At 35.3% G+C, this 13,943-nt stretch overlaps 1 protein-coding gene across 1 annotated transcript; it reads left to right on the top strand.

The window, feature by feature from the left end:
- Positions 1 to 7,325: 7,325 nt before the first annotated feature.
- LOC114093676 (olfactory receptor 4C16-like) lies at positions 7,326 to 8,258 on the top strand. The gene has a single exon (XM_027936548.2). The coding sequence runs from the start codon at positions 7,326 to 7,328 to the stop codon at positions 8,256 to 8,258; it is 933 nt and encodes a 310-aa protein (XP_027792349.2).
- The last annotated feature ends 5,685 nt before the right edge of the window (positions 8,259 to 13,943 follow it).

The following is a 13,943-nucleotide window of genomic DNA, read 5'->3' as shown; positions in this document are numbered from 1 at the left end:
GTAGTTATTTCATTTCAACCTTCAGATGACCATGTTCTGTAGGCGTATGCCACAATGCCTAGCTTATTTCTCAGCTTTAATTTGACTACTAGTGCTTTTTATATTCAAAAACATCTTCCATTTTTCTTCTTTCCCTATGTGGCTTCTTCTTATTCTGTTTGTGTGTCCATTTTTGTTTGTTTGTTTCCTGAAGCATAATAAAGCCCAGTGCTCACATTGGTGTCCCACAATTGACACACCAGGCACAATGAGGGTCTCATATTTAATACAGCATGGGAATATGTGTCCATCATAGATTTGTTTAATCTTCTCCCTGCATAACACCAAGACACATGCACACACACACACACACATGCACATACACACACACACACATGCACAAGCACACATACTCCGTTACCCCACAGAGGATTTTTCAACTATGTCTCCTATCAAAGATAATTTTCAAACAAATTAAGTTCCTAAAATGCAAGGACAATTAGAATTCATAATTTCTCTTTAGATCAGTCATGTTGAAGTGTGGATAGCGACTCCAAAATTAAGCTTTGGCTGGAGATTGGTGTCAGTTTACATTTTAAAGGTGATTAACTTTTCCAATATCTCAAATGATTTCTCAGATGAACTCACTCAATATCATAATTTAAATTAGTATTTTAAAATAATTATTACGAAAACTAATTCTACAGCCCTGTCTGGGAATTCAAACTTTTAAAAAACCTTCGTCAGTCTTTAGGTCTTCATCTGTCAACTGAAACTTTTCTATTTGCATATCCCATGGATACCTGAATTTCAACATGACCTCAATAACTTACTATGGATTTTAAGGTCCACAACCTGAGGCCACATCACTCAGCCAATAGAAATGTGCTCTACAGCTTTCTAGAATTGTTTGTTTTTTGTTGTTGTTGTCTTTAACTGGTATAGAAAAATATATGGAAGAGCTAGGGCTATAGCTCAGTGGTAGAGTGCTTATCTTGCAGGTTTGAGACCCTGGGTTGATCCTCAGCACCACATAAAAATAAATAAACAAAGTTATTGTGTTCCATATGCAACTAAAAAATATTAAAAAAGAAAAATATGTGGAATATTAAAAACCATGGAGTGAGACTATCATTAGTGCAAATCTTGTTACTGAATTTACTAAGCATGTAAGCTGAGCAAGCAGCTTAACATCTATGAGCTTCATGTTTTTCTCATGAACTATTGTGGATCTATACCTTATGGAATGTGTATGTGAATTGAAAATACAACTTATACAAAGTGAAAAAAACATAATATAGCATACAAAAAAGTAGTCAATAAGTATTTGGTGAAATAAAGTCATTTCAACACAATTGTCTTTGTCATGGGGTGTCTTTTTACTCATAGGAGTTAACAAGACAAGTGGAAATTAATTTGAAAATTATTTTGCAGTCCATGCTCAAGGTACTTATTAATTAATCCTCAGAATATTTGTTATGAATTTGTTGTTTTGTAGTGGGGGATATCTGGATCCTACAGCATGGAACCTGTAATTTCAGAATGCAACACAGAACTTAGATTATACTTGCAAATGGAAAACTTGTCTTGTAGAGCAAGATGAGGCAACATAGGGCATTGGATAGGAGTAGAGTCCTGTCTTGATTATCCACTTCCTTTTTTGCTAATGATACAGTTCTCCTTCTCCTTCTCCTTCTCCTTCTTCTTTCACATCTCTTTTTTTCTACTTCTTTATCCATTGGTGATTTTTCCCTTTTATCCTGGACCTTTGTTCAGCCTGAAGTACTTAACATGTCAAAACCCTTGCTTGTATCTGACTTATTGTAAGGAAGTTTTGCTTACTATTCTTTATTGGGTACTATGGATTGAACTCAGGGGAACTTGGCCACTGAGCCACATCCCCAGACCTATTTTGTATTTTATTTAGAGACAGGGTCTCACTGAGTTTCTTAGTGCCTTGCTTTTGCTGAGGTTGGCTTTGAACTCTCAGTCCTCCTGTCTCAGCTTCCTGAGTTGCTGGGATTACAGACATGTGTCACTGTGCCAGCTGCTTGCTATCCTTATAGTCAAAGTAGAAGCCCAAAACTTGGAAGTGTATTGCAATTGAAATGCTGATGGGTAGCATAGCAAAGAAGCCTTGGGGAATAATACTCACTTGCATACTAATAACTTACATCACCTTGTTTTAAAATACCCCTCCCAAAATATAGAGAGGAGCTTTTCTTTCCAGTGTTCTACAAAAAGGGCATTATCAAAAATGGATGAGCATACCTGACATTAATTCAGAGATTCCTCCCACAGGTGAGAGATTATTATCTTTGTGGACAGACGTTAGAATAAACTAATCCAATATAACTTTCAAATTTAATTCTATAGGTCTCCTATAGAATTCTATATGACTATACTATTGACATATACTCTGGAAAGAAGGATTTTTTTTTTTAAACAGAACAACACAAAGTGGCTTCTTTTAGATTAATGTTAATATAGGAAAAAATTAATGAAAATAATTATTGGGAGAAAATGATTTTTTAAACTCAACCAATAATTTATGAGCATCGCATGTGAAAACCATCATTCTGTGGGGGAAAAGGATGCTGTCATTAAGATTTACCTCAATTCATTTAAATGGAAAGATGAAAAAGTCTGTTAATGTTTAAGTTTCTAGGCAGAATACATCCTCAGTAGTTATGTGGGTACAAGAAAATGAGAAGTGATTCTTTATGCATGGTCAGAACTCAGAGAAGTGGCTATTGGAAATAATGACTATGACAAGCTACTAAAGAATGCCTGCTTTTCCATCTCTGAGTGAGAGTCTTAAATACATATGGTTTATCACAGTACATGATTAAAGTTTCTTGCATGTTTTGTAAATGATATTATAAGAGCGTAGCTTGTACTTGACACATTTCTGATACTTACAAGTAAAATCATTATTGTTCAGAGTAAACATGATGATGTTTTATAGGCTAAACATTGGATAATGAAACTGAAAGATGATAGATAGACAGATAGATATATAGATAGATAGATGATAGATAGATCAATCGATCAAGCATGTGAGAGAGTGCCTGAAAATATTTTGGATTAAGAGCCTTTCCTTTTTCTCAATATTTACTCATGTCCACACTTGTTCCATGGGTTGTTCATTCTACCTTTGCTTCCCCACAATGCTCCTGCTGTCTCAAAATGCTTAGAAAGAGAAATAACTGTATATTGGTTTGATTATATTTGGGACAGCCAGATACACAATGCATGGGCAATGGTCCTGAATTTTATGATGAGCTCTGGACCACATGCCAAGCTGTTCTCCAGGGCATCTCTTGGTCAGTGAGCAGGAATCATTGTATTCAATTACATAAAGTAAGGAGTTCAAGGAGAGTAGATTATATTACTCTCAAATTTGGGTTATGGGGATAAACCATCATGGGAACATGTCAGCTTTCCCACAAAGAATGGGAAATTCTGAATAGAAATAAAGTGGGTGTAGAGATTTTCGAGATGTACTGGACTAAATCTGGGAAGGTTGGGTAGTTCTAGAGAGAGGCCTGAAGGAGCAGCAGAGTCCTCACTGCAGTCTTCCCTCTGTGGCATGGAATCATAGGAGACCCCTGGCGCTGTATTCCACCTGCCTCTGTTGTCTACACAAGGCTGCATCCCTTGCTTTCAGCAATTCTGGTATCCACCATGACAACAGGTTATCTGTTCATTAATCTCATTTTGACAAATTTTTCCATTCTGAATTTGGCTGGTTTTGTCTGAGGTTTTGAGGTGAGTACATTGGTTCTTAGATGATGTTTTTGTTTGTTTGTTTGTTTGTTTTGTTTTGTTTTTGATGCTTGTTTTTTATGATACTAGGGATTGAAGGCAGGAGCATTCTACATCTGAACTACATTCCAAGTCTTTTTTTTTTTTTTTTAACAAAATCTTGACATAGGGTCCCCCTAAGTTGCCCAAGCTGACCTCACACTTGCAGTCTTCCTGTCTCAGCCTCCCAAGTAGCAGGGATTAGAGGTGTGCACCTCTGTGCCAGGCATTAGGGGATGTGCCTAGCTCTAGTGACATTTTGTCTCCAAACCACACACATATACACATAGAAATATGAATTAATGTCAGGAGGACATGTATAACCTCTTCCTTTGACCTTAAGGGGAAAAGATTCATGAGAAACAAAACAAATCTAAAAACAATACACATTAAAATGATTGTTTGTGAGTTTTACATCCCCAATATTGTACATCCCAACATGGTGCTTTTCCAATTTAAGAATCTTCTAATTCAGGTTGCAGATATTTCAGACTTAAATATCAATCTTAGTTTTTTTTTTCTGTTTTTATAAATTAGCAGCATGTTTGTCTCTACATACAGGATAGATAGAAAGCCCCAGTATATTAATGATGTGGATGTGTTTGATAATCAGAGTAGTACTACAAAAGTGATAAATGCTATTGCATTTCAGAAGTGATAAAGAATGGTTGATTCAAAAACATTTGGAAGATATCTGCATTGTACAGGTGCTGGTTTGGGACTTGGCAAATAATATCCTGAGAACACAATATTTTTATCCTAGGAAGGAAGCTTGTGTGGTAAGTAGTAATATGTGATGTTATTTTACAAGTTGTAAAGAAAGCTTTTAAAGAGCACGAGTGAGAATTTCCTTCATCCTAATACAATTATTAAAAGCTGCTTTGGAAATCTTTCTCAGAATATAAATCCTGAAGTTAACCAGATAAATATTAAAAGGCACATCTGGAAAGGAGAGATCAAGATCAGCTTGAATACCCTAACTCTGTATTTTTAACGTTTGTATTCTTCATTTCCCCATCATAAACATCCAAGGAGATGTACATATTAACCGTCAATAGCTTCCAAGGCAGCTGAACCTAACACGATGATAATACACTTCAGTAAATATTTGGCAATTTAAGAACTATGTTCCCTATTATTTTGATTGAAGGATATTATAGATTACAAAATAAGCTGTGTTTAAGATTAAAAAAAAATCCTTGAAATGTACTTGCAGTCACAGAAAAAGGTTTTCAAAGATATTAAGAAATACATGTTGGATGTACTATGGTTTATGTGGAACATAAAATAATTCAAATTGGCTTCATGGCCACAGATGTTGCTAGAAACTTAATGTCATTCTGATACTATTGATTACATTTTTGAAGAGGAAAACTATTAAAAAGTTAAATAAATCATGTGTATTTATGATGCATAATTTATCTTAAAATATATGTACACATGTAAAATAGAAATAAGCTCTTCCTGAAAATGGATAGGCTAAATTTGAATGATGTTATATATGTAAAAATATATATTAAATATATAAAATAGTTTTATATATTTATGCACACACACACACACACACACACACACACATATTCACACACTGACAGAGGTGGCTAAAATCATGGAGTGACAGGCACTTTCACATTTTCTTGCTTCCAGTGCTTACTCTCTTTTCAATTGTCAACATTTGGGATGAATTTGTTTTGTGAATGGATAAAAGGGAAAATGAGCATACTGTAATTGTTACAAGGTCAGGATTCAGAGGCTTTTTAGTTAAGATCCTTGCCCAAGTTTATATAGTAAAAAGGGTTTTGTTTTCATCTAAAAATCACTACATCAGACACCTTCCCAATTGTGTTTTTAATTTAGAGAAAGGTGTATTTAAGTCTGTTGAAATTAAAATTTATCAGGGGAGAGAAAAAAATAAACAGAAGTAAAATTTTGGATCAATTTTGTTCATTATACTACGTGTTTTGATCAACTCATATCTTTCAAAATTATTTATCAGTATTATAAATGAGATATGGGGAAGACAATAGATTAAGTATGTGTTCTATATGTTATTTAAATACATAGCATTTCAGCTTATGTCTTTACAGAACATTTCTTCAAACATTTTTGACTAGATAGTTCATGATAATATTATTTTTCCAAATTCAGAAAAATAAATCTTTGTTAAAAGAAGTGTACATACATATTTGAATACGCCACAGTGAATTTCAACTTTCTGTATATCTAGAAAGCACTAATTTAAAAAATAGTAAATAAATAGAAGGAAGACCAATAGAGTGAAGGACAGAGGATGGGGGAGGGAGGAGAGGAGGAAAAGAAATATACCGAGGACTGAAATAGACCAAATTACATCCTATGCATGCATGATAGCATCAAAATGAACTCCGCTATTATGCACAACTATAATGTATTACTGAAAACTTTCTCTTAAAGTAACATCTGAAAGGTGAGTAAACATTGAATATGACAAGAATGGAAAGAAATTGAATGAAATCAGTTACTGACTACTGTGTCTCTTTTTTGAAGACACATCTGCTGTCATTTCTGCTTCTGTGGTGTGCTCCAGGAATGTGAGATTTGGGATGTGAAGATCATGATCCGATCCTAACCAAATAACTGGTAGTAACCACAACAAATAAACAATTTATATCTAAATTTTTTTAAAAATCCGAACCATGAAAACATTTAACTATCAAGTAGGATAACACACCCTTTTTGTTAGAATTATCTTTTGGGATCTCTGAGGGCTCTAAGATTGTTTTTTAGAAATGAGAGAAGTAAAAATAGAGTTGGGATTTTTAAGCTATAGCGAACCATAAAAAAAATCATTATAGTTTCTTTTATATGTCAAATAGTAAATGTCATAAAGATGCTTGAAGGTTGAACAAAACCATTGATAAGATCAAGTAGTTCTTACTCCTCAAGATGGTATATTGGGGAATATGCAGAGAAGTGGCACATATTATGTAGCTATAAATCACACACATTTTTTTTTGTAACTAAGGTTAACAAATATGTGATCTATTACACATACAGATAATTATATTAGTTTGAGAGTAGTACATGACTTTAGGTTTCTTTCATGGAAGGCAATCAAATGGTTCCTAAACTCTAAGTGTTGCACCATGCAAATATACTTTCAGGATTTTTTAATATGGAAAAAATGAAATAAATAACAACATGGAGTAATATCTAAGGAGAAAATCAATCAGAATCATGCCAAATATAAGAAAAAGTTGTATTGAAGAATTTTATAGGAAAGTATCATATTCATATTTTTACTTAAAAATAATATCCTACTAATTGTTCACTAAAAATTGAGGAATCAAGTGTTGAGATGACTCATCAAGATATCATATCTGGAAGGTACTTAGAAAGTAATGTTGTATTTGCTTTAAATACCTCATAATAACATACAACACCATGAACTATTTTTCTCGAAGTAGTCCATAACTTAACAGAACACACCATAAATAAAATCCATTCTCTTTTGCAGATAAAACATCTCACACTCACCCCTTCTCCTCATTTATGAAATCATGCAGCTAAACAACAATGTGACTGAGTTCATCCTACTTGGATTGACACAGGATCCATTTAGGAAGAAAATAGTCTTTGTCATATTTCTGCTTTTCTATTTGGGGACATTGCTGGGTAACTTGCTGATTATCACCACCATCAAGACCAGTCGGGCACTTGGCAGTCCAATGTACTTCTTCCTTTTCTACTTATCCTTATCTGACACCTGCTTCTCTACTTCCATAGCTCCTAGAACACTTGTGGATGCCCTTTCAGAGAAGACCACTATTTCTTTCAATGAGTGCATAATCCAAGTCTTTACATTCCATTTCTTTGGCTGCCTGGAAGTCTTAATCCTCATCCTCATGGCCATTGACCGCTATGTGGCCATCTGTAAGCCCCTGCACTACATGACTATCATGAGCCACCGGGTCTGCAGTGTGTTGGTGGCTGTGGCCTGGGTGGGGTCCTGTGTGCATTCTTTAGCTCAGATTTTTCTTGCCTTGAGTTTGCCTTTCTGTGGTCCCAATGTGATTGACCACTATTTCTGTGATTTGGAACCCTTGTTGAAGCTCGCCTGTGCAGACACCTATGTGACCAACCTCCTCCTGGTGTCCAACAGTGGGGCCCTTTGTACAGTGAGTTTTCTTGTGCTCATGTTCTCCTATGTCATCATCTTGCATTCGCTGAGAAACCACAGTGCAGAAGGGAGGAGAAAGGCCCTGTCCACCTGCATCTCCCACATCATCGTGGTCATCTTGTTCTTTGGACCTTGCATATTTATATACACACGGCCTGCAACCACCTTCCCCATGGATAAGATGATAGCTGTGTTTTACACCATCGGAACACCTTTGATTAACCCTCTGATTTACACACTGAGGAATGCAGAAGTGAAAAATGCCATGAGGAAGTTGTGGAGCAAGAAATTGGTCTCAGATGACAGCAGATGAATGGAGGTTTTGAATCCTTTTTAATTTGGATTAAACTAGAGAAGTAAATAGAAATATTTAACTTCTAATAACAGATTTAATAGAATAGTCCCTAGGAAAAGACGTGTACACGTAAACTGTCTTGTTTGAATTGGCTCTATGTAGAAAAGGAGACGGGATTAAGTGAAAACAGGAATGTCAGAGTTACTGCCTTAAATATTGTTTGCTTCTGTGTTTCTATCTGCTTAATCCTAATATATCTTTGGAATTTATCTAGTATTTTTCTTGCCTTTTTTCACATTAGTGCTTGGTTTGCTCTGTGTCTCATTACTGTTACACATGCTCAAATCCACAAACTGGCAGTTTCTCACTCTTCCAAATAGTCTTATTTATTAAAAAATTTAAACTTAATTATATCTGATTATGAACCTCAAGTTATTTCTTCTTTGTGACTCAGGAGAATGTATCATATGCAAACAATTATAAAGTGTCTTCTTACCATGGACATTATAGATAATCTAGGTAATTCCCAAACCAATATTTTAAGGTATATACTTTGGACTGGTACCATATGTTTACATAGAACCTTACAGAACAGGGACAGAATATGGGCAGGAATTTTACCCTTCTGGAAGATTGGTTAGATCTTATAAAGACTTTGTTGTTTTGTTTTTCTTTTGCTAATAAAATCATTCATTTTGTAAAATATACTTTATGTTACTAATTTGATTCCTTCTAGTTTGAGGGATTGACATCAAGTTTCTTTAAATTAGTTCAGTTGTGAAAATTTGCTCATAGTATAGAGTTGTTATGATAGTGGAACAGACCACCCAAATGAAAAATGATATTTTTACATGGACTAGAATCTAGGAAGATAAGCAGTTGAGTCAGATGTAGTGGTGCACCTCTGTAATCCCAATGACACAGGAGGCTGAGGCTGAAACCGGAAGATTACAAGTTCAAGACCAGCCTCCTCAACTTAGTGAGTCTCTATCTCAAACTTTTAAAAAGGACTATAAATGTAGCTCACTGGTAGAGCACCCATGATTCAGTCCTCATTACTGCAAAATAACAAAATATATATACAACCAGTTGATGTTAATGAACTTTAAAATATGAATGTATTTTAACAAAGTATGAAATACCAGAAAAGTGAATTTCAAGCTTTGTACTAAATATTTAATATAAGTATATTAATTATGAAATTTCCTTCTGAAAATGACAGAAATGAAGGTAGTAACACACAGTAAGTGGTTGCCAGGTGTTAAGGAAGAGAAGAAGAATGGGAAATAAGTGGAGAACATAACATTTTCAGAAAAGTGAAACTCTTCTTTATGGTGCTATAATGGTAGATAGATGACAACACAGTTGTCATAAAACTCTACAATACAAAGAATAAACAATCACATAATCTGTGCATTTCATTAAAAATTTATTAATACTGGTTTAAAAAATTATAACAATTCAGGAGGCCACAACAGGAACTGAAAGGGGCAGAGAACAGGTATTAAGGGATTCTCTTGTACTTTCTGTGTAACTTTCATGTGACCCCAAAACTGCTGTGAAATAAAGTATATTTTTAAGTTGTGCTTACAACAGAAAGACTAACTTTCCAATATAATACTTTAAAATGTTTTATGAGAATTTTTAATAAGGTTTTAGTATAAGTACATCTTTCATTAATACATTGATGTCCCCAAACCACCCAAAATTTTCCCTATTGTGCAACATAGATGACACTAGTACCATTATTAAACACACAATGCTATAATTTCTGTGTGCGATTATTTTAAATATTGAGAAGTATTAAATATTCACAAGCATTAATTTGAAAGTTGACACAAATCATGAATAACTTACATTAAAGTAATTTACATTCCATAGGAAGATTATAGTATGTTCAAATTTAGATAGCTAAAAATGCCTTTACTATGTTTGCCTTCTATTTTGCTTTTCTCTTCAAAAACACAACATTTTATGGATATTTTATTGTGATAAATGTAGATGAGAATAAATTTTATAAGTACTTGAAAACTGCAATAATAAAATGTGACATAAGAACCTGATGTTTATGAACCTATATAGACTGCAAAATATAAAAACTTCAAATCGTCAAATGTACAGAAGGCAAAATCATTTACTATTTGTCACCTATAGAACACTCAATTTAACAAGCCGAATAACATTATTTTCATCTGTCTACAAAATACAAATCAACATAGATTATGTGGTGAGACATAATGTTGGTCGATCAATTTTAAAGAATTTAAAATCATACACAATATGTTCTCTAATTAAAGTGTAAATAAACTAGAAATCAATGACAGAATGATAGTAGGGAGTCTCCAAAGGCTTGGTATTAAAGATACTTAGAAATACCCCTTAGATCAAAGAGAAACTCAAATTCCAAAGGAATATAGTGAATGAAAATGAAAATGCAGCATATCAAAACTTGTTGGACAGAGCTAAAGTAGGATTAGGAACACACACACACACACACACACACATACACACACACACACCGTAGGGATTGAACCCAAGGTTTCACACATTCTAGGCAAGTTTTCTACCACTGAGCTACAACCACAGTCCCAAGAAGGAAATTTGTACTTTAAATACATATATTAGAAAGAAAAAAAATCTGAAACAAGTAATAGTCAGAAGGTTTAACCAGCAAGACTTGGAAACTCAGAAGAAAGGATCAGTTAAAGATTCATCAAAAGAATATACACAGAAATAAATTATATTTTAAAATTTCAGAGCAAAATGTTTTTTAACACAGGAACTGTGACTTGATGAGTGACAAGTAGTAGGTCAATGTCAAATGACCTAATCTTATCATAAGTAGAGTCCTAAAAAGGAGAAAATGTATTTGAAGGAATATGTGAAATATTTCCATTTTTGATTATAAGTATCAGTGGTCTCCAAGAAGGAATACAAAAGTAAGTCATCCATAGGTACATCACATTGAAAAAAAGTATAAAGGACCAATGTTAAAATTAGAGACAAAAAGTCATATTGTACCATTATACACAAATGAACAAGGTGATGATGGTTAACTTCTATCAGAAACTGTGGTGTTGATGCACAAAAGAAAAGCATATTGAAAGTAAGGAAAAGCAGTGTCAATACAGAATCCTGTATTAAGTGAAGACACCCTGAAAAACCAGCTAAAACAATGATCTTTCCTGCTAAGCAAAAGCAGACACATGAACAGAGAACTACAATATGCTCAAGAAAAAACACATTATATGGAAATTCAAAACTCCAGGAAGAAATGGAGAGCACTAGAATATGTAATCACGTAATATTTTCCTTTCAAAATTCTTGAAATATAATTGACTACTTAAATCCAAAAAGTAAAGAATGCTTTGCAAATTTTAAATCACATAAAGTAGGAAAATATATGGCAATTAAATTAAAAAATCAATATAAATAAAATTATACCTTTTAATGTTCTTATATTATATATCCAGTAATTTTACTTTAATTCAAAATAAAGTTTAACAATATATTTTAGACAAAATGTACTTAATTTCTATTTATTATGTTATTTATTAACTAGTCACAATAATATTTTATTATAATGTCAGAGACTAAAACAAAAACTAATAACAACTGTAAGAGCAGGTGCCATTTTATAGCCAAAAGTGTTCTGGTATCCAGCTCAGCTTGAAACCATCTGGGAGTCCCGATTGTATCCTAACAAAGGTAAATATATGAATAATTTTAAAAGTCAGCTCTTCTTGGTTCCATAGGAGAAATGAGGTCAGAAAGCACACTACTACTCCAAAACTGGAAAGAGTAAAAGAAACGGAATCATAAGCTACTGGAGCAAAAACCTAGGGGTGGTAGAAAGCACTACGTTAACTGGTGCTGGGGCAGAAAAGCATCAACTGTTAACTGGCAAATATTGGGAGGCTCAGAGTAGACAAGAGATTAATGTCAGGGGCATCTCCTGTGAATTTTACCTGCTGGAACTCTATGCAGTTCCCACAGTAAGCATTTGCAGAAATTTTCTTGTCCTTGTATTAGAAAGATCAGATAAAGGAACCAGTTTGAAATACTGAAGTGCTTTCTGTCTTAAAAGGTGTGCCTTTAGGAAAACACTAGCTAACAGTATAACTTGCTAGGATGTTGTCAGAGCCAACTGGCCTAGAGTTGAAAAAATCCAACTCCAGTCCCCTCAGCCATCCTGTCCAACCTCAGAAGGGGGGACTATGAAGCACTTGTGAATCACAGTCCAGCGAACAGGCTCACTGCTACACTGAGAACTACCATGAGACTATAGTACGCTTCACCTTCTGACAACTCAACCCACAGTGCTAAAGAGCTATTTATATGCCTACAGTGAAATATTTACACAATATAATAAAAAGTAAAAGCAAAGAAAAACAAAGAACACAGTTTAAAAGACAACGTAGACAGTAGAACTAGAAGCAGATTGGCAGGGCTGTTAGTATTTTCAGACCAGGAATTAAACAAATATGATTGATATGCCAAGAACTTCTAGCCATTTAAACCTCTTAGAACAAATACACAAGACTAGGTGGCTCAAATATTTATTCCTCAGAGTTCTGGAGACTAGGAAGTTCATTATTAAGGTGCCAGTTGGTTTGGTTCCCTGGAAGGGCCTCTTGCTGGTTTTCAGATGTCCATCTTCTTCCCATGTCCTCTATGGCAGAAAGCAGAGAGGGAGGGGATAAAGGCCCCTTGTCTCTTGTTGTCAGGGCACTAATTCCACACATGAGGACTCTGCCTTCACTATTGAATTACCTCCTTCAGCTTCCATCTCCTAATGGCATTTCAGCTGGGGTTAGGATTCAACAAGTGAGTTGTGAATTCATGACATTCAGTCCCTACCAAGGCTCTCATGGATAAGTACAGAGACTGCAAGAACAGATGGGAAATGTAAGCAGGAATTGGGAGGCCCCACATCTAGGTCCATGATTTTTTTTCTTGAATCCAGGACCCACTGAGATGGGCCTCTTGATTATGTGCAGGGTGGATGGACTTCAGCCTATGTCCACAGGGGCCAGTCTAATCTCCAGGGGCTTCTAAGTACTGGATTAGACCTCATTCTTCCACCAATAAGATGAACCAATAAATAGCCTCTGTGCCTAGGACCTGGCCTGGAGACTGAATCTCCGTGAGCTTGTGAGTCTGTGATGACTGGTTTGGAGCCTGGGTTTATAGGGGTGATACTGGAATTTCAGTTCATGGGAAACATCCTGGCTTTGGGGTCTGCTGGAGTATACTTGGACCACTAAGGCTAGCCTGCATGTTGAGTATGGGGATGCTGATCAGGAAGCTAGTGCCCTTGGGGGAAAAGCTGGAACCTGGTTGAACAAGAATGGTTCAGAGCCCTGACATTGGGGGAGCTAGTCTAGCAATGGGGACTACTAGGAAAAGACTGGCCCCTTAATTTGTGTTGGTGTGACTGAAGGGTCTGGCCTTGAGTGTGAGGCCATGGTGACTAGTATGCTTCTGATTAGACAAGGAGCCTGTATCCAAAGCACCAGTCTGTGTCTGAGGTCAGGGAGGCTATCCTGGAACAGAAATGGGCCCAGAACCTGGGATAGCAGGATCCTATCTGACATGAGGGAGGGCTTGGAAGTTCAGACTATGGTACCATTCTGGAGTCTGTGTCTTCAGGCTTTGTCCTGGACTCTGATTCAGTGGTGCTGGCCTGATGAATAGGGTCAC

This window comes from Marmota flaviventris, chromosome 9 (assembly GCF_047511675.1).
Source record: "Marmota flaviventris isolate mMarFla1 chromosome 9, mMarFla1.hap1, whole genome shotgun sequence".
Taxonomy (NCBI): Eukaryota; Metazoa; Chordata; class Mammalia; order Rodentia; family Sciuridae; genus Marmota; species Marmota flaviventris.
Note: the sequence above shows the minus strand (reverse complement) of the source record. Positions and strands in the feature narration are given on the sequence as shown.

Excerpts from the sequence above, each read along its gene's own strand:
- LOC114093676 (XM_027936548.2), top strand. The coding sequence starts at position 7,326 with ATGCAGCTAAACAACAATGTGACTGAGTTCATCCTACTTGGATTGACA.